The sequence below is a fragment of the Marmota marmota genome, unplaced genomic scaffold, assembly GCF_001458135.2.
Source record: "Marmota marmota marmota unplaced genomic scaffold, marMar, whole genome shotgun sequence".
NCBI lineage: Eukaryota > Metazoa > Chordata > Mammalia > Rodentia > Sciuridae > Marmota > Marmota marmota.
In genome coordinates this window covers 14313882-14336243 of record NW_026000211.1, presented here as the reverse complement: position 1 = coordinate 14336243, position 22362 = coordinate 14313882, and the positions used below count along the sequence as shown (strand labels likewise).

General features: G+C 36.8%; 2 protein-coding genes across 6 annotated transcripts in view; one reads left to right on the top strand and one right to left on the bottom strand.

Moving 5' to 3' along the window:
- Tenm3 (teneurin transmembrane protein 3) overlaps positions 1-22362 on the top strand; it is a 2471519-nt gene that overhangs the window by 1579363 nt on the left and 869794 nt on the right. The gene's annotated exons all lie outside the window — the stretch shown is intronic.
- Positions 16867-17559, bottom strand: Fam174a (family with sequence similarity 174 member A). Its single transcript, XM_015486001.2, is given in 4 exon segments — positions 16867-16962; positions 16964-16990; positions 16992-17102; positions 17104-17559. Coding segments are annotated over 4 exon segments (576 nt in total). The 5' UTR covers positions 17461-17559; the 3' UTR covers positions 16867-16881.

Below are 22362 nucleotides of genomic sequence, written 5' to 3'. Positions count from 1 at the left end.
TTCATTACTATATTCCCAAAGTGATTTAAAAATGGGAAAATGCAATCAGTGTTTTGTTGATTATTACTTTAAAGTAGCAGATCTTAACCCTAGCTATGCATTAGAATCATCTAGGGAGCTTTTGAAAAATCCAGATGCCTAGGCCCACCCCCAGAGATTTGGATTTAATTGGTTTGGGGTGAAGTACTAGCAAAGGTATTCTTTAAAAGCTCCCTAGATGATTTTAATGTGCAACCAAGGTCAAGAACCAGTGCTCTAAAAGAAGATAAAATTCCACTGTTCATCCCTACTGAAAATAGAAGTTTTCAGCCACTTTCAGAGAGCCACATTCCTCTTTTTTCCCAAGATAGAATCATAGCTTTGTATAAGTGGCACAAAATTTGGGACCAAGAGAACTGGTTCTGATTCCATATCTATCATTTCCTAGGGGGCTGGGGATATAGCTCAGTTGGTTGAGTGCTTACCTAGCATGCACAAGGCTCTAGGTTCAATCCCCAGCACCACCAAAAAAAAAAAAAAAAAAAAGAAAAAGAGTCTATCATTTCCTAGCTGAGTAACATTGGACAGGGGAATCTTTTAAAACAGAATCACAATATCACCTTTCTCACCTTCCAAGATTTGGGGCAGAATTAAACAAGATAATGTATAAGAAAGCCCTGTGGAAATGGTGAAACTGTTATTAGTCTCACAGACTGTATCTATTAACACTAATTGACATGTGAGACAAGGATAACTAAGATCAGTACTAGTGATTCTTCAAATATAGTATTTTGTCAGACTCTTTTCACCTCTCCAGAGCTATTCATTCAGGGCACATGTATTTGCAAAAGAGAAATAAAATGTGCAGAGTTCAAGTTCAACTCTGCTCTTATCTGCAAACAGCTGGGAGAACTCTGAAAAACCAAACGCAAGTAAGGCTTCCTGTACTGCCGGAGGGGTCTAAAAGTAGCTCACACAGATTTCCTTACACTGGCACAGCATTTTTTCCCTCTAAAACGTCCGCTTAGCACAACAAATTCTTTGCTGAGGTGCCTTCCTCCACAAGCAATAAGCCACTTTGAGCAATGCTTTCTAAAGCTTTTGCCTCTCTGCAGTCATTATCTGCAAACAGACCAACTCTTCACAATCAGCTCCTTCCTAAGGACCAAATGGGTGAACTGTCCCTTGCCAGGTTGTATGAATGATGGAGGAATCCCCTGACAGAGTGGCTGCTTCACCCCAGGAAAGAGACAATCTGAACCAGGCAATGGAAGCCACCCAATAAAATAATCAGAGAATAGGATGATGCCTAATGAGGCAATGAGGGCTTTTATAGACAGCAAATGTGAAAGCTTTTGCTGCAAAGAACTGACAGGCTGTTTGCAAGCTGATTATTTTCAAAAGCATGGAAACAGGGAGGACAAGAAAGTGTTAATGTTTGCTACAGTAATAAGCACCAATTCATTAAAAGAACAAAAAGATCTCTTCCTTTTCTTCCTCTGTAAAGGTGTAAAGGGTATCAGCTATGGTATTGATGTTGCCAGTCAGACTTCCAGAAGGAGAAAAAGTACTGTCTGCTTTACCTGCTTGGAAACTGGTTTCCAGGAACTTAGGTCTCTTCCTTGAACTCTTTTTTTGTTTGTTTGTTTTAAAGGAAAAAAGGTAGAACTGTTTCTTTGAGTAAACTAAACATTCATAGTATCCTGATTAATGTCCTGGTTCCAGAGAGACAGAGTGAAAGCAAAGCAGATCCTGCCATTATATGGTCTTTGATGACTTCTTCAATAACTGCTGAGGTTATAGACCTCCACCCACCCCTCCTGCCCTTCCATGCTCGTGAATGAACTCTCTGATGGCCCAGACCAAAGGCTTCTACACCAAAAAAAATCCTTTGCTTTTCTTTGGTATTTGGATGTTACAAAATGACATCTGTTCTTATTCCTTCTGATACCAATGACTTCTGTACAATTCTTTGTATTTTACAGTCTACTACTTGCATGAATTCTGAAAATATTTTAATGAATAGCCATTGCTATTCAATTTCGTTTATATAGAAATTAAGCCCCAAAGAGTTCAGGTTTCTTGTCCAGCATTACGTCCTGAAAGTGACAAAACAAGACTTGAACCCAGGATTTCTAATTTTAAATCTCATCATATATCCTATGATAGCATCTCTCTCAAGGGGCCACCATGTGGTGACACAGCCTGCTTTCTGTGCATGAATCAAGGTGCCAACTCTTTCCTCAGACAAGGTGATTAAGACCCATGTCACCTTTCTCAGTCACTCCTAGAGGTTAGATAAAATAACAGCTTAAATCACACACACACACACACACACACACACACACACACACACACACGTGTCTTAAGTAAGGTCTATGAATCCACATGGTGTATTTGTGTGTAAGTTGTTTGATAAAATTAGATCATTAAGGACTGAACTGTTTCTACGTTTACATCCGGAGGTGTCAATATCACATTCAGTCACACTGGTTCCTTCTCAGCTACTTGCAGAGCTTCTAAAATGGTACTGTTTTCTAGATTTTACAGTAAGGAGATGTAGCAGCTATACCAATGGTGTTGTTCAAATCTTGTATTTCATAGAAACTGATACATGGGTAGAAATAAAGATGTACCAATGGGACTAAATATGTGTTAAGGAGAATGATTAACTGTTGGTTTCAGAATATTCATTACTAAAATTACAATTATTTAGGTTAAAGTTGAACAGGAAGATTAAATCTAGCCAGATGCACAGGGTATTCACTGATAAATTAGAAAGGCAGTCTCACTCAACAAATGTTTATTATATACCTACTTTGCTTTAGGCTCCAGGCTAGGCATGAGAAATTCTGTAGCAGATGCTATTGGGCCCACCCCATATCTTTACCCGTACCACTTCAGTGCACTCTGATCTTCCAGATGCCAAGAAGGAATGCTACCTGCATTCCTTCACATAGCAGTAAGCTTCAAACAATGCCTGATGGGAAGGGGCCAAAAGTGACTTTGTACATAAGGGACTTCTGCACTAGTTCCCAGAGTTTCCCCAGAGTGAGTAAACTCCAGCCATCCACAGAGGTAACTGGATCCATAATGCACCTGCTACTGGTTATGGTCTCATTCTCCTCTTTATTTCATATCCCCACTTACATACAAATGTTTCCTTTACCTCCCATATAAAATAGATGCTCCTGAGTCATTGTTGTGAGGTAAGTACCTCTAAGGCCCTGGGAACCAATAAGTGTTTTCCTTCAACAACCAATCAGAAGAGGCAACAATTCAGACACCGGGTGATAACTTCTCTAACATGGATACACAGAGGGTCTCTCTGGGAGAATGTGGAAGATTTCAGCACTTCAACACAATCTTCCTATGTGACCGTACCAAGAGAGGTCTACTTGCCTGCTAGATGTTTTCTACAAGAACTGTCTCAGCCACCTTTGTTCTTGTGTTTTTACTCTCTAACCTGAGTTTTCTCACCTGTAAATGAGAGAAAAAGTAGCATCCCCTTAAAGGGATCAAGTCATATCATGTAACATAAATTGCCTAGTGTACTGACATAGGGTATGTGCTTAATATTTAATAAGTTTGCACTTTCACAAATGGACCCAAATCCCTAAATATTCAATAGTTCTCAAAGACTCTTGCACATTTTGGTTCTGTTACCCAGGATTCTCCAGGACAAGTCAGCCCTGCAGTGTTGAGCTCATCCACACTGATTAAACTTTACTATTTTCAGTGTTGGAATGATACTTCTCTAACTTTGTGCCTAAATTCTAGGAGATTTTTTTTTCCATGTAATTTCTTGTAGACATAATATTTCAGTGAGATACTAGCCTACTTGAAGTGAAAAGTACCTTATTTTTAAAAAAATATTTTTTAATTGTCAATGGACCTTTATTTTATTTATTTCTATGCAGTGCTAAGAATTGAACACAGTGCCTCACTCATACTAGGGAAGCATTCTACCACTGAGCCACAACCCCAGGTCAAAAGTACATTATTAATTTAAAAAAAATTCCACTTGCTTTCTGTCCAAACCCCCAAAATCTGGTTTTTAATAATCAGTGAAAATAGACTAAATATCAATAAAACTAATACAAACTAGAAAAAATCAAGTACTACATTTTACATATTAAAAATAAGAAATAATTATTTTATTCTTATCTCCTGCTCTCAACAAATAATTTTAAAATCAAATTCTTTACTTTTATCCAACTTAAATTTAAGGATTATTTTATATTTAACGTATCTCCTACAAGTTGGTATTGTCATCTGCAGGTGTCATTCTAAGACAAGTTCATCTTTAAGAGACAAAAGAGTTTTTATTTCTTCAGTTTTACTTTCTTCTGCAGAAGTTAAAAAAAGCCAAATGGTTTATTATTTAATATTGTTTTCATCAGTTCTTTGGCCCCTAAAGCATTAACCTATCATTTTAATTAACATGTGCCTAATGTGCCAGCAAAATTGATTTTTGAGAGTTATAAAAGACTACACATAAAGGAATATTGTCTGCACTGTAAAATATAAAATAATATAGCCCTGTCTTTTTCAAAGATCACTGATCTTAATTTCCATATTGTGAAAAATACTGGGAAATGTCATAAAAATCTGCATTCAAACACATCAATCAGAGGACACTGGGTAGCAAAGAACAAAGCTTTGTAGAGACAGATTCTGCAAGGCTGGTTGAACCTATCAAGTAGGATTGCTTGTCCTGAAACCAGCTAATATTTAATCAATTAAACAAAGAATAAAATAGGAACCATGAGGAAGATAGGGCAGTGGGCAAAAGTTACTTACTGGAGCAAGATACTAAGAGTCCAAAGCATCCCAGGGTTAATTTAGCACACTTGGCCTCAGCCCTGTATAAAGCTTCAGGACATACATAACCACCTATACCTACGGTCCAGCTGCTGCCTGCAGGTCATTCACAGTACGGAGGAATTGTGGAGAAACAAATGGTAGTTATGTGAAAGAAAGACTCTGCACCTGTGTATATGCTGTGAAGACAAGATGTCTAAACTCTCTGTGTGGCTTTCAGGATCCCCAACCTTATATCTGTTGACCCCCACATGATAGCTGCTGCTCCAGACAAGTTATCTTCTAACTGTTTCAAAAATTTAATGTACCTTTGTTCCTATTTCTCTGTTCACAGGAAATGTTTTCCAAACCTATATTAATTCTCTCTAGCGTTCCAGGACCAGCCCGCCACCCTGCTTCTTTTTCTTTTCTGAATGGCCACTGTTATAGTTTAGATATGAGGTGTCCCCCAAGAGCTCATGGGTGAGACAATGTAAAGGGTTTAGAGGTAAAATTATTGGGTTAATCCTTAACTTAATCAGTGTGTTAATCCACTGATAGAGATTAACTGGATGGTAATTGTGGGCAGGTAGGTTGTGGCTGGAGGAGGAGGTCATTAGGGTTATGTATGTCTTTGGAGTTTATATTTTGTTTCTGTTGAGCAGAGCTTGCTTTCTCTCTCTGCTTCATGGTGTGATGCTTTCCTTCACCACACCTTGAGCCCTTAGAAATGGAGCCTTCCTTCTATGGACTGAGACCTCGGAAACCATGAGCCCCAAAACAAACACTTTTCCTCCTCCGATTGATCTTTTTAGGTCTTTTGGTCACAGCAGTAAAAAAGCTGACTAAAACAGAAATTGGTACCAAGAAGAAGAGTCATTGCTGTGACTAACCTGACCTTGTGGTTCAGAAGCTTTGGGAGTTTTTTAGAATTTGTGGGATGAATTTTGGAAGGTTTAGCAATGCAGGCTGGAAAAGCTATAAAATGTTGTAAGTGGACCTTAGTGGGTGATTCTGGTGGGAGCTCAGAAGACCAGAATGCTAATCGGACTGTGCACAGTAAAGACTGGGTTCAAGAGGTTTCAGAGATGGACTTTATTGGAAATTGGACCAAGGCCATTCATGTTATATTCTGTAGGAAGTTGTCTACATTTTCCCAAGTCCTGAGACATTCTTTGAGGTTGAATTTAAAGATGATGGACTTCTTAATTTGGCAGAAGAAATTTCTAGGCAGCATAGCATTCATACAGTAAAATGGATGTTGCTAGTGGCTTTTAGCCAAGTTTATTATAATAACTGGGAGCAGAAAGCAAAGCAGAGAAGAAAGATTTGAAAAACTTACAGTTTGGCCAGAAAACTGTGAGTAAAATTAGGGCTAAGTAAGGTATGGTTGTTAAAAATATTAGAGTCACTAAAGAAACACAAGACTTTGAACAGAGACAATTAGAAATACAACTTGAGGGCATCTCAGGAGTTGGCAAGACCACACCCCTCTCAGGCTCATAGATGTAAAAGTAAAAATTCCCTCAAGCAGATACCAGTGGGCACCCACTTGCACAGGTGGCCTAGGAAGCACTTAGAGGCTGCTGCAGCTGTGCTCCCTGGAGGCTTGTTTACTGCTTAATATGGTGGCAGACCTTGGCAACAACCAAGGAATGCAGGATGCTGGAGTTAGGGGGTCATGGAGGCTTCCAGTGACCAGGCAAAGTACAACAGGTTCAGAATCCCTGTGGGCTGCACCTGAGAGGGTGATGGATAGAGATGTGAGAAGGAAGGCAAAGTGGCACTGAAGACCCCCAAGATTAAGAAATGCTGAGGAAAGCTGCAGGAATTGAGCAGAGACACATCAAGAGAGAGAGGCCATGTGGGCTACAATAAGCAAAGTCATGGGGTAGAATGACATAAGCCCTCTGGAGAGAACATCAGGATGCCATGTGCTCCAGATGCTGGAGTTTGTCTAGTGGATTTTGGTCTTACTTTGGTCCCATCCTTTCTTTCTATGCCCCTATTTCTCCCTTGTGGAATAAAAATATTTACTCTATGCCTTTACATATTGGATACATGTAATTTGCTTTTGATTTTTACAGGAACTCATGCTGAGAATTTGCCTTGAGTCTCAGAGGAGACTTTAGACTTGGACTTTTGGGCAAAGCTAAACTGTAAAGACTTTGGGGACTCTTGAAAATGGACTATATGTATTTTGCATTGTGAGATAGGCCTGAGCTTTGGGGGACCAAAAGCAAAATGTTATGGTTTAGTTAACAGGTATCCTCCCAAAGCTCTTAAGTGACATAATGCAAGAAATGTTAGAAGTGAAATGATTGGGTTATGAAGGTCTTAATCTAGTCAGTGCATTAATCCTTTGATAGGGATTACCAGGGTGGTAACTATAGTAGGTAAAGTATAATTGTAGGAGGTAAGTCAATGGGGTGTGCTCTTAGGGTTTATATTTTGTCTGTGGTGAAGGGAGGTCTCTCTTTGGCTTTGCTTCCTGTGATATATTGAGCCACTTTATTCCACCACACTCTCCCACCATGATGTTCTGCCTCATTTGAGCACTGAAGAATGGAGTTGACCATCTATGGACTAAAACCTCTGAAACCATGAGCTACAAAGTAAACTTTTCCTCCTCTGATTGTTCTTGTCAACTCTTTTGGTCACAGCAGGAAAAAAAAAAAAAGCTAACTGAAACAGCCACCTACCCTCCCACACTGCTTGTGAAGTGTGTAAGATGTATGTGTTTTCCTTCCACACCTCATAATAAACTGAGAGTAAAACATGGTTTTTTATTTCATTTATGTTTTCCATGATGGGTGTCAGAGCACTGAGTACATAGCAGATTAAAATATATCTGAAAAAGGCCTTAGGCCCTGAAATAGGAGACTTATGATATGGTCTCTGTTAAAAAAATAAAAATTAAAAAAAAAGAAAGAAAAAAAGAAAATCTGATAGTGGCAAGTGTTAATGAGATTACAGAATGCAAGAGTTTCATTGCTTTTAACTCCTGCTAGAGAACCTAATTCTAAGTAGCTTAGAACCTAATTCTAACTAGCTTGAAGCATAAGAAAATTGAACGGCTCACCAAAATGGCAATGCAGAAGTCAGGATCAGTTTCAGTGATCTATTAGCCTAGAATTGCTGGGTCCATTTTTCTGAAATCCTCTTACTTCTTGTTGCATCTCTAAACCAACCTCTTTCTCAGGCCAGGAGTTAGCCAGCTATTTCCAGGCTTCATATCTATGACATATTCTATGACTGTGAAGTTTTATCCATTGGAAACCAAGAAATTGCTTTAACTATTTCTTTCAGAGGAACATGGATGAACTTTCCATGATCCCCCTAGAAGCCTTATCTCCCAACAACTGGCCATTGGGTTGGGATTACTTTTAGATCAATGGTATAAGCCCTGGGGTAGGCTAAGGGATACAGGGAACAGAGTGGAATTTCCTGAGACACATGGACACTGTGGGGGTGAGCCAGTGCCTGAACCCAGTGGGCGATCAACGATGATCACTCAAACATCAAATCTATACAATGATTGGTGCTGCAGAAAATAAAGAATATTTTCCAGACTTTGCCAGACTGGTCCCCAAGTTTCACCCAGATATTTAAAAAAAAAAAAAACAGACATAAATAAGTGGAAAAAAAATCAGAGACAATAAAACTCAGTAGTCCAGATACAAAAAAATTGAGGTTGCATAAACTGAAGAAGGGAAAGTTAAAAACAGAGACAATAAATGTCTTCAAATATTCAACAAGTTATGATGCAAACGCTGAGTCATCACTTCCAATTCTCCAGAGAACTCAAAAAAGACTTAATTAAGATCCAAAGAGAGTGAGATTTGGTATGAAGAATAAACTTCCTGACAATAGAACTGGAGTCTTCCTCCCTCCCTTGCCCCTCAGCCTCAAGCCAACTGACCAATAGGCCTTCACTTCCCTACAGCCACCCCTTTAACTCAGTCTACCACTTCTTATTGTTCAACTGGCTACTGCAGGAATGTCCTAGCTGGACCCATTTTCTCCATGTTATCCTAAAAATGCTGAGTTTTTGATGAAAAGTAGAAAAATAATCTGATCATGTGTCATCACCATGATTAAAACCTCTGCTTTAGTTTTAACTGTGTTCACAATAAAACTTATACCCATGTCGAAATCTGACCAGCCCCTTTGAATATGGCCCAGAATTCCTAGCTCACTGGGCCATTTCTTTCACATTCAAGCATGACCATCTCCACACCTCTGCTTTTATACTTCTATGAGTTTCATTTTGTTCTCACTGCTGCTCTTCTGTCTATCTATTCCTTCTGGAAAGGTTTTCTTACTCCCCCTGGCATAATTAGTCACATTCATAACCACTTGCACTGACCCATGTATTAAATTAGATTGGAATTACTTGGTAATATGTATCTTTTCTCTGTAACCTTTTGGCTTCTCAAGGGCAAGGTGTGTCTTGCTATCATCTTAATCCAAACAAAGAACCTGGTTCCTACCTGGCACTTGGTTGAGAACTCATTAAGTCTTGGTTTCACGATTTAGCTAATTAATTCAGGCAACTTCAAACTTGGAAAACGTTAGAGAATTTTTTTTTCAAGTCTATTTTGAATGTTTTAAGTAAAAGACAAATTGTATTACCCACTGATGTACATGTATGATTCATGCCTGCAGGAGAAGAAAAAATGAGACTTTATAAGAAAAAAATAAACTTGTTAAAGCAAATGAAGGAAGAATAAGAGGGGATTTTTATTACCAAGAGCATTTTGCCCCTTCTAACTCACTCATGGTGGTTGCTCAACAAATTCTTATTGAATCACACGTTTTATTCTTCAACTCAGACACGGCATTTTCAATAACATATTCCTGTGTCATGTATGTTTGTTTTAGACTAAAGAGAGATGCCCAACTTATTCAACTAAATCTGTAAGGAAGACTTGTACTGCTATTTCAAATGCATTGTTTTCCTGTGCTGTCAGTCACAGAACACTTTAAAATATGGGCCTAATCACCAGTATTCCAGGGGGCTTACCACATGAGGGAGTAGGGATGCATGAAGGCTCAGAATCACAGCAAGTGTGAATCTGGACTCGTAGGCACCAACTGGCGAACGTGCAGCCTCCAGCTGGTACGCACCTGTGCCTGGGATCCCACCTCACCAGGACAAACTAAGTTCCTGCCCTTACCCTTGGCATGGGGCTGTTGGGGTGGGGGGGTTGGCCTCTTCACCAACCTGTAAGTGATCTTGTCACATGTTTATACGCCAGCCGCTCTTCATGAGACACACTACAGAAAGTCAGGCAGGTGGCTGTCCTTTTAAACAGAGAAAAGGGGCCACACAGCATCCTACAGTCAGCCTCTTGGGGACAGATTTTGAAGGCTGGTCTAGAAAATATACTTTTTTAAGAAATAGGAGCTGTTACTTTTACATGCATGCCATTTTTCAATTCTAGGAGGTTCAGGTAAACTAAAAATTGAACACTTAGACTCACAGTCAATGTGGAAAGTTCTTTATTATTGATAGAAAAAAAAAAGAAAGTGTCCTTTATGACCGAGCATTCTGCTTCAGGAAGGACAGACACAGAACTGTGGAGGAGAAAGGGACACCAGCAAGCCAGTAAGAACAGTTGAAAAAACACTGGTAATCAGTGGGTGGCTTGTCACAGCCAGGTCACCCTCAAATTCTAAAATGTGTCAAATATTAGGTCACCTTTATGAATTAATTTATTTTGGGCTCAAGAAACTGAACTAGATTTTAAAATTTTATCCATTAGAGAAAGGATATGTGCACTCTGAGTATTCACTCCCATATGGATAAATTAAAACTAACTTTATCTAACCATGGTCACAAATCATGCCTATGTCATTTTGGTGTTGCAATGGTAGTACTGATTTTTCATTTTTAACAGAACACCTAAGTTGAATTTTCATTTTGTATACTGGCCTTTCATGGATACATATTTACACTTGTTAGTGAATTAATTTCACACATTTAGACTTCAACAGTCATTAGTGTCATAATAATTACAGTAATTATATGAATAATGAGGCTCAAGTGATCAGAGAAAGACAACTTACTGTAAGTGATAGGTAAAGTCAACTGCTCTTGGTGACCAACATAATCAGTTCCATGTTGTTTAATACGAGTTTAAAGATTTGTTCCTATGATTCAAGAGAGTGTATTATAAATTCAGCTAAACTTTGACAGATCTAGTGATCTAATACTGCAGTTATTTAATGAAGAATGTGATGAGGCTTGCATGTTTACTAAACCTTGTTGCTTTGTAGTTATCAGTAGTAAGACCATTAAGGCACATAATTAAAAGAATTAAGAGGATGTGCATGTAATTGATATAAATACTACATGTTTTCTTATTCAGTAGCCAGTAATTACATTTAGTTAATTGTCTTATTAGGAATTCAACAATGGGTACATTTTTTTCTTCCAAAAGGGGTTCTACATGAGGTTACATGGAATCTATTCTAGGTGAATAGAATATGAGGTTTCAGGAATCTATTTGATTCTAAATCCATGGTCATTTTGACCTTGCAAATATGTCTGACTCTCTCCCTTTCTGTACAACTTTGGGTAGTGAGGAGGACATGGGGGATGGGGGGACAGCAATGGTAGACAACTCAAGTCCCATGAGTATTATCTGATAAACTGTGAACTCCTTAAAAACAGAAGTGATTCTCATTCATCTTTCTCTCTCCCGAATCTTTTCCAATACCATTCCAGGCATGTTTGCAGTACTATGTTTTCATACATGAATGCTTGCACATACACACACATGCACCAACTCCCCCTTAAAAATTCTGCAATTAGTTCTAATTCTAGTCATAATACTCTTATTCCTATTGGATGGTTTGACATACTCATTTCTTTTTTAAATGAAAAAAATAGCTATTTTTCATTCTACACACACAACATTCCCCACTTCTACCCTTAGTTCAAGACTGAATATAATGCATCACAGACATTTAAATTACTTAAGTAATATATGACATACATACACTTAGGTCTTTCATCAAGCTGGAATTGAATTTTGTGTATTGTCTATGAGGGATGGGGCTAATTTCTTTTTGTCGTATGAATGACTTATAGTATTATTTACTAAAACGTTCACCCTTTTCTCATTTATTTATAGTAACATATTGGCATTTATTAGATCTTCATTTATACATGGCTCTATTTTGGGGTACTATTATGTTTAATTGGTCAACCAATGCCAATATTACAATGTCTTAATAGATCTAGCTTCATGGCATCTGATAAAGCCCGTGCCCCTCATTCTATTCTTTTCCAAAGTTTCTTAGATATTCCTATGATCTTGCACTTACATATACACTTTAGCATTGGTCTATCAATAACTGCAGTAATATTTTTGTTTCAAAAAGGGAAAGTTATACCAATCCTTATATTTTCAATTTGGAGGAAAATTTAGATCTTTACGATATTGAGTTCATTAATCCATGAACATGCATCATCTTTCCATTCACTAAGTACATTTTCAATATCTCTCAATAAAGTTTTATGATTTTTCCATAACAGTCTTGCACGTATTTTGTTATTCTTAAGAACTGTTACTATAAGCAGCATGGGTGAGGGAGGGGAGTGCTGGTAATCAAACCCAGATCTTTGCGATGCTAGGCAAGAGCTCTCTCACGGAGCTGCTTTTCCTAGCCCCAAATGACATATTTTAAATTTATCTTCTGTTCATTGCTGTATAAAATGCAAATGATTTTATATAATAAATTATTTGTCTTTCAACCTTATTAACATCTCTCTTTAATTCTAATGGTTCACATTTGAAGATACATAGATTATTACACCATTTGATAATAGGAATGATTTTTTTTCTTCCTTCCCAACTGAAGTATTTTTTGTTTCTCATATTACCAGACTGTTTACAGCCACTGATAGAATGTTGAATGGTATTGGCAGCCATCCATCCTTGAAGAGTGCTCTTAAAAGGAAAATTTCAATGTTATACTCTTTTGTATGATAGTGTCCTTTTTCAATTTTTTTTGGGGGGGAGAAGAGTACCAAGGATTAAACTCAGAGGCACTTAACCACTAAGCCACATCCCCAGCCCTATTTTATATTTTATTGAGAGACAGGGTTTCACTGAGTTGCTTAGCGCCTCGTCATTGCTGAAGCTGACTCTGAACTCACAATCTACCTGTCTAGCCTCCTGAGCCATTTCTATTCCTACTTTTTATGAGTTTTTATCATGAATAGATATTAAATTTATCAGGTATTTTTTAAGAAAAAAAACATCTATTAAGTTTTCTATTTTTTTCCTGAATCTGTAAATGTGGTTAATTATGTTAGATTTTCTAATTTTAAATCAGTTATGTTGTTTCTGTCATTATAGGAAAGGATGAGTCACATCACAAATCAACACCAAAATCCCAGTGAAAGCAATAATTGCTCCATGTCAAAAAGATTTCAGTAAGGGGCCTGTGCTCATTTCAGTAACTCAAGGACCAAAGCTGATGCTGATGGATGAATCACCTTGACACGTGCGTCCCTGAGAACCATAGTATAGGAGTATAGGAATTGATGCTCAAAAGAAAAATTTTCCTGGGCCAGTAAAATGCTCTCTCTCCCTTGTCCCTTTCCTCTCTTCTACTGTTCTCCCTTCATTTTGCATGAGATTCCCCGCTGCCTTTCTTTTACTTTATCCTCTCTAGCTTCCACATATCAGAGAAAACATATGACCCTTGACTTCCTGAATTTGGCTTATTTTATTTAACATAATGCTGTTAAATTGCATCCATTTCCCTGCAAATGGACATTTTATTCTTTTAATAATTGCATAAAGCTTTCATATATATCACAGTTTCCTTATCTACTCATTCTTTGACAAATACTAAAACTTGTTCCATAGTTTGACTACTATGAATTGTGGTACTGTAAAAATGGGTATGCATGTATGGATAAATTCTGAGTAATGGTACAGTGTAGCTGGGTCATATGGTAGATCCATTCCTAGTCTTTTGAGGAATCTCCATACTGATCTCCATAATAGTTGTACTAATTTACAATCCCACTAACAATGTAAAATTGTGCTTCCCCCCGCCCATTCTCTTCAGCATTTATCATTGTTCGTATTCTAGAAGACTGTCATTCTACTAGAACAAGATGAAAGTTCTGTGTAGTTTTGATTTGCATTTCCATAATTGCTAAAGCTGTTGAACATTTTTGCACATGTTTTCATTTCTTTTAAGAAGTATCCATTCAGTTAATTTGCCATTTAATAACTGGGATATTTGAGGTTTTGGTGGTTTTTTGAGTTCTTTATATATTCTGGATATTAATTGCCTGTCAAAAGAGTGGCTAAGATTTTCTCCCATTACAAGGTTATCTCTTCATCTTCTTAATTGTTTCCTTTGCTCTGCAAAAGCTTTTTAATTAGATACTATCCTATTTATTAATTCTTGGTATTATTTTCTAATCTTAAGGAGTCCTATTTAGGAAGTTCTTGCCTGTATTGATCCTATATTTTATCTTAAGAGATACAAAGTTTCTTGTCCAATCCTAGGTCTTTGATCCATTTTGATTAGACTTTTATGCAAAGTGAGAGATAGGTATCTATTCCAATTCTTCTACATATGGATAACCAGTTGTCTCAGCAACTCTTGTTCAAAAGACTCCCTTTTCTTCAATGTGTTTTTGACACCTTTGTCAAGGATCAGATGACTTTATCTCTGTGAGTTTATCTCTATGTCTTCTACTCTTTATCATTGATCTATGTATCTGTTTTCATGCCAAGACTATGCAATTTTTGTTACTATAGCTTTGTGTTATAATTTGAAGTTGGGTATTGTGATGCTTCCTGCAATACTTTTTTTTGGCTTATATTTGCTTTGGCTATTCTGAGTCTTTTGTTATTCCAAATTAATTTTAAGACTTTTTATTTTTTTTAATTTTGTAAAGAATAACATTGGTATTTTGGTGGGGATTTCATTGAAGTTGCATGTTGCTTTTGGTAATATGACCATTTTAACAAATTAATTCTGCCTGTTCATGAACATGGGAGGTCTTTCCATCTTCTTGTATCTTCTTGAATTTCTTTTTCAGTTTCTATAGTTTTCATTGTAGAGAGCTTTCACCCTTTTAGTTAGATGCATTCCTGTGTGGTTTTGTTTGGTTTTGTTTTTGAGGCTATTGTGAACACGTCTGTTTTCTTCTTTCTCAGAAGAATCATTATTGGTATATATGAAAGCTATTAAATTTTGTATGTACATATTATAAACTGTTGTTTCACTGGATTTTTAGATAGCTGTAACCATCTTCTGGTGGAGCTTTTGATCATCTAAGCACAGAATCCTACCAACTGCCAATAATGATAATTTGACTTCTTTCCTATTTTTATCTCTTTTATTTTCTTCTCTTGCCTACATACTGTCACTGGAATTTCCAACAGTATATTAAATAGGAGTGATAAAGGTAAACATTCTTCTCTTGTTCTGGATTTTAAAGAAAATACTTTAAATTTTCCCCCATTGACTATGATGTTGATTTGGGGTTTGTTATATATATCCTGAATGACATTGACAAATTTTCCTTCTATCCCTGTTTCATTAGTGATTTTGTTATGATGGGTGCTGAATTGTGTTGAAGGTATTTTCCTGCATCTATTGAGCTGATTAAATAATTTTTAGTTCTAATTATATTTATGAGGTGAATTACATTTATTGACTTCTATACATTATATCATTCTTGCATCTCTGGAGTGAAACCAACTTGATCATGACGTACTAAATTCTTAATATGTTGTTGAATAGAATTTGTTAAAATTTTACTAAACCTTTTTTATCTGAATTCACTGGGAATATTGGTCTATAGTTTTCTTTCCTTGATGTTTCCTTATCTGGTTTTGTGATATTGACTTCATAGAATGAATTTGGCAGTGTTCCACCCCTTTCTATCTCATGGAATGATTTGAGGAACATGGGCATTAGTTCTTCTTTAAAGATCTTGTATTATTCTGGTGGGAATCCATCTGACCCTGGGCTTCTGCTTCTATTTCATTTTTTGTCATTGGTCTATGTAAGTGTTCTGTATCTTCTTGATTCAATTTTAATAGGTTACATGTATCTAGAAATGTATTCATTTCCTAACACATTTTCCCATTTATTAAAATAAAAAATCTCCACATAGTCACTATTGATCCTTTAGATTTCTGTGATGTCTATAATGATTTCTCCATTTTTCATCTCTAATTATTTTTGGAGGGGTAGGGACCAGGGATTGAACTCAGAGGCACTCAACTACTGAGTTACGTTCTCATCCACATTTTGTATTTTATTTAAGGACAGTGCCTCACTGTTGCTGAGGCTGGCTTTTGAACTCACAATCTTCCTGCTTCAGCCTCCTGAGCCATTGGGATTACAGGCATGTGCCACCACTCCTGGCTTCATCTCTAATTTTATTGAGTTTTCTCTCTTTTTATTTTTATTAGTTTGGCTAAAGGTCATCTATCTTGTTTATATTCTCAAAAAACCAACTCTCTTTTTTTTATAATCTTCAGGTTTATTTTGTGAAAACATTGTACCACATTAAAAGAATTTTATATCATATTTAGTGTTTTGCATACAATAATTCAGACATTTATTAATATTTAAAAAACCCAAACACATAATAAATTTGGCTTCATTTCCCCACCAAAATGGGAAATATATTTCAGTAAAGGAAAATTTAAATTATTTTTACACACCAGTTGCTTTTTAGGGATTAGGGTTCTATAAAATGATACTTGCAAAAAAAATTAACTGATTAGTACATAAAAGAAAAAAATTTACAATAATATTGTAATCAATAAACTAAAACTCATCAGAAACATCTGTTTTAATTTTCAAACAGATAAACTATTACAATATAGTTTATTCCTAACAATACTGAGATCATTAATAGATATAATGTACATATAATGGTGTAACAAAGTGATACAGTATTTGCAGCAACAACAAATTAAAGGTTATCATAATGTATGTAACTTAAATACTTTTTCCCCCTTTGATAGAGTGCCTTCTTATTCCTTAAACAGACTCTGCTCTTCACCATAGAAGGATTAAGTCTTATCAAAAGGCACGTTCTTACCTTCTAGAATGATTGACATCAAACAATGTGTTATCATTATCCTTATCATCTTGTTATAAAGGTGTTAATTTCGTGTTTTTCTATGTGAGTGTCCAAAACTCCTTTATCTCCTAATATTTCAGTGTCTTCTTCTCTTCCTGACTATACTAATCACGAAGTACACCAGCACCAACCTGCTCACCACCATTAACACAATCAGAGCCTACTGGGTCATGCATGGGCTTGTGGCCAGGGTTGGGGCTCATGGCAAGGCTGCCACCCACTGAGCCTTCCCTGACCTTTCCTCCAGCTTCCACTGCTGCAAGCCCCACCTCAGGGCTGCTGACATTGCTGCCTTCTAAGCCTGGAGGCCCTGAGGCTTCAGCCAGAGCATGGCCTGGTGGCTGGGCAGCAGTGAGGCCTGGGGACAATAACAGCAAGGTCTGCTGGCCCAGGTCTGGAGGCCCAAGGCACAATGTGACCTCAGCCACCTGCAACCACACCACCAGCTGACAACTCAGCTCTGGCAGAAGCAGCAAGAGGAAGACCAAGGCCTGGAGGCAGCAGAGACAGCAGCAGCAGTGCAGGTCCTTCATTGTCCCCAGACCTCACTCTCACCACACCAGAGCCACCAGGCCCACCAACCTGGGTCCAGAAGGGACCATGGGCTTCCTAGGTAATGAAGAAGAGGTAACTAAATAAAGAATCAACTCTTCATTTCATTTATTCTTTGTATTTTTTACTCTTTATTTCATTGATTTTAGCTCTGATTTTAATTATTTTCTTTCTTCTACTGGTTTTAGAATTGGTTTGCTTTTATTTTTCTAGTGTCTTGAGAGGCATCAGAAGGCTGTTTATTTGGACTCATTATGATTTTCTTATGTAAGCACTTAAAGATATCCTACCAAACTCTCTTCTTAGAACCACCTTCATAGTGTTCTAGAGATTCTGGTATGTTGTATCACAATTCAATTTGGTTTGAAGAATTTCTTTGCTAATTTCTTCTATCACACATTCATTACTCAAAAGTGAATTATTCAATCTCTACATGTTTATATAAATTCCAAAGTCTGGGTTATTTATTGTTGTTGTCTTCATTTTAATATACTAATTTTATTCCATTATGATCAGATAAAATAAAATGAATTTTATCTTTTCCTTTTGTATTTTCTAAGCATTTCTTTGTGGCCTAAAATGTGGTTTATTTTGTAGAAGGTTCTATGAACTTCTGAGAAGAAAATAAACTTGGTTATTGTTGGATGGAGTAGTCTAATTGTTTAGGTGTGAGAAGTATTTACTGAGTTTATGGTTGGGTGACCTATCTTTTGGTAAGAAAGTAGTGTTAAAATCACCCAATATTACTATACTGTAGTTGGAGCCTTTAAGTTGAGTAATATCTGTTTTATGTAATTAGGTGCATTAACAGTTAGGTCATAAATATTTACTATTTTTGTTTATTTTTTTTTTGGACTGTTCCCTTTGCCAGTATGAGATGATCTTCTTTGTCTCTTATGTTTACTTTTGGCTTAAAGTCTGCTTGAAGTCTCATGTTTAATTTTAGGCTGCTTTGTGAGATACGAGAGTAGCTACTCCTGCTTGTTTTCAGGCTCCATTTGGATGGTACATCAATTCCCATGCAATCACTTTCAACTGTGGCTTTCTTTGCCTGTAAGGTGAGTCTCTTGCAAACAACATATAGTTGGGTCATATTTTTGTATTTACTCTGCTAGCCTATGTCTTTTCAATGGAAAGTTGAGATCCTTTGCATTCAGTGTTATTATAGAGAGATATTTATTCATTTCTACCATTTTTATTTATTTATGCTGTTTATCTTGTCCCTATTTCTCATTGCTTAGCTACTCTTCAAGGGAGATTTTTCTGTTGGTGAGCTCTGAAGTTTGTTTTTGAGTTCTTCTGTGTGTGTAGCATTTATTTAAGTATTTCCTCTAGTACTGGTTTAGTAGTCATAAATTCATCATTTTTATTATCTTGGAAGGCCTTTTTTCTTTGCTTCTGAAGGATACTTTTGCTGAATATAACCATCTTGGTTGACAGTTATTTTCCTTCAGGACTTGCAACATATCATTCCAAATCCTCCTTAAATACAGGGCTTGTGCTGGGAAATCATAATTCTCACTGACTTTTCTATAAATATGACCTGACATTCTTTTCTTGATTCTTTAAAAAATCTATTCTTACTTGCTTATCAGGCATTTTCATTACCTTGTGTCATGGAAAGTTTTCTTTTTTAAATTTGTCTACTGGAAAATTTTAAATTTTCCAATGCCCTTGGGATCTGGATGTCAAGCTCCTTCCCAAAGTTTAGAAAATTTTCTATTATGTTTCCCTGTAGAGTTAATCCATGACATTAGCCTGCATCTCACAACCAACTTTGAGCCTTATGGTTCTTAAATTTGATATCTTAATGTTGTACCAGAGTTCTTGTATATTATGGTCATAGATTTTATTTACCTTTTTTAGAATGCTATCAGAATCTTCAAGATTGGCCACTTTGTCTATGATTCTGTCTTATGACTGGCCTACTCTATTAGAGAAACTTTAAACTGAACATTTCATTTGATTTGTTGTACCTTTCATTTCTAAGATTTTTGTTTGGTACTTTTTGTTTCTTTCTATCAATCTTTCTTTTTTTGTTTTGTTTTATTTTGTTTGTTTTGTTTCTGGTACTGGGAATTAAAACCAGGGATTACTAGTGAACAACATCTGCAGCTCTTTTTATTTTGGAGGGACAAGATCTCACTAAGTTGCTTAAGTCCTCACTAAATTGCTGAGGCTTGCTTTGAATGCATGGTCTCCTGCCTCAGCCTCCTGAGCCACTGGTATTACAGGTATGTGCTAACCACATCTGGCTGCTTTGGTTTCTTTTTAGTATCTCTACCTCCTTAATCAATTTGTTGTTCATGTCTTGACTTTCTTGATTCATTCAGTTATTTTTCTGTGTTGTCTTAAAATTATTTGATAATTTTTTAATCATTCTTTTGAGTTCCTTAACTCATATTTCATCCACTTTAATATCTTTGGGGTCAGTTCTGTTAAATTATAAACTTTATGCAGTGCCATCTCACCTTATTTTTTCATGTTTTCTTGTATTCCTGTGGGGCTTTATGTGTCTGTCTGGATGGGTTTCTCTTTTGCTCTTATGTATGGGTCTTTTAGAGTGCAGCCTTCTTTTGGCAAAATTTTCAGGGATAAAAGGGGATTGTCAGTTTTTTAATACATTTCCTATTGAGCTTTATAGACTAGTTTCCCTTCTAGTTTTTGGTGTTAGTGAGTGTATTTTGATACAATGTATATTGTGTCAGAGCTTGAGGTTCCCACATTTACCCTATAGGTCTCATGCGAATAAGGCCATTCTAATAGATCCACCAGTTGTGTTGTATGCAGTAGGAGATGTGGGCATGCCTTCTGTGATTGTACTTCTTCATTTAACAATTCTTTATATTCTAAAAGATTATGAGAATGATCTGAATTGAGATCTTTCACAGGTATGATGTCCACAGTCTTTGTGTTCTGTTTTTACTATAGGAATGGGTTTCCATGAGTTAGGACCTTAAGTTCCTCACCTAGATTTTACTGCTAGGCAGCTGGTCATTGATTTGTGGTTTTTTTTTTTTTTGTCTCCCCTATTCTGTATATTAAAATGTTATTAAAGCTTAAGTATGATGAATTTGTGTGAGGAGTAAGCTGTTCTGTCCCTTGACTGGATTTTGGATGTGGCTTAGCCACAGAGTCTCTAAATTGTGAACTTGTAGGATCCCAGTATATTCCTAGCACCCCACATAAAAGACAGAAACAACAGCAATAACAGCATAGCATTAAAATAAATATCTAGCATTTATTTTAACATCTACAACACTAATTACCACAAAAACAGTAATGAATGGGTTGGCAATCACCAAGAGAAACAATAGCAAAGAGCCATGAACCAGATCTGATATTAAAGTAAATAGCAAGTGTTGACCTGTACTAATGACCACAACAACGTGAATGATGGGGGCAGGAATTATATAAAGCAAATCAGTCTAAAAATGGTAGAAATATAGTCTATTAAGAGAAAAAGTATTGTAGAGTGGTAAAGGAGTGTTTAGAATATTCAAAATGTGAGCAGAGAGAAAGCAGAAGAAATGTAGCAAGTGGTGGCTATGAAGGAGGATAAAAAATAAAAGAAAAAAATAAGTACAGAGAAAGAACAAAAGAAATTGGAGACAATTTTGTCTCTCTCTATTAGAGAGAGACAAAAGGAAAGAAAGAGAAACAAAAAAATCCAGAATGAACAAACAAAAACCCCTAACCTGCAAAAAACAAAACAAAGAAAAATAATAAATATAGGAACGATAAAGAGTAGAAAAAAAGAAACAAGGATATATCTCAACCAGCATGCAAATACACACACACACACACAAATTCTTAATGAAAATGAAAGAATTATCTCTACTGAGATGGTCAAAACTTTGAACAAGAAAAATGAGTGTTCTGTGCCTATGCCAGGCAGCTCTTCTTTCTATTTCATTTTGGACTACATACCTTTGAGAGAGTAGGAAATGGGGGTTGTTAAACCCTTTCTCTTACCAAGCTTCCAGATAGAGTGGCCTGGAACCACAGCTTGTTGAAATAGCCCTCAGCTTCCCTTCTCACTGGTATAAAGTAGGACAGAGTGGGAAGTACTATCAATCAGAGTTTGTCCAGACAGACCAGATTAGTGCATTATCATGGTGAGATTGCTGCAAAGTTCTACTGGAAAGTTCTGGTGGCTGGGGATTAGTTCTAATCAGGTCTTCAGGATTTTGTTGGTACTATCTGCTCTGGAGAGATTAGATCAACACACCCCTAGGACTGGGCAGATGCCAATCTCTGATGGACATCTGGATATCAGGGACCTCTCAAGAATTCTACTAGCAGTGTAAAGGAGCAAACCCTCCATGGGTCTCACACACTGCACCATCCACAAGTATACCTTTCCCAGGTTCAGTCCCTAAGTGAAATCCTCAGGTGTAACTGCAGTCACCTATTAAATTTTCTGACCCTCTTCAGCTGGTCACTTGAGCCACCGGACTCAAAGGGAGAACAAATTGCATTCCTCTTTGTAGCTCTGACTTGAATTCCCCTCGGCACAATCTTCTCTGTCTGTTTCGACCATTTTCTGCTAGGTCACATGACAGGCTCTTGCCAGGATCATATGGTCCTGTTTGCTATGATCTCCTGGGCCCCCACAGCAACAAGTTGCACCATGGTCTCCTCAACATGACTCCTCACCTCTGCTCTCCTCTTTTTTTTTTTTATTTTTTATTGTTGGTTGTTCAAAACATTACATAGTTCTTGATATATCATATTTCACACTTTGATTCAAGTGGGTTATGAGCTCCCATTTTTACCCCATATACAGATTGCAGAATCACATCAGTTACACATCCATTGATTTACATATTGCCATACTAGTGTCTGTTGTGTTCTGCTGCCTTTCCTATCCTCTATTATCC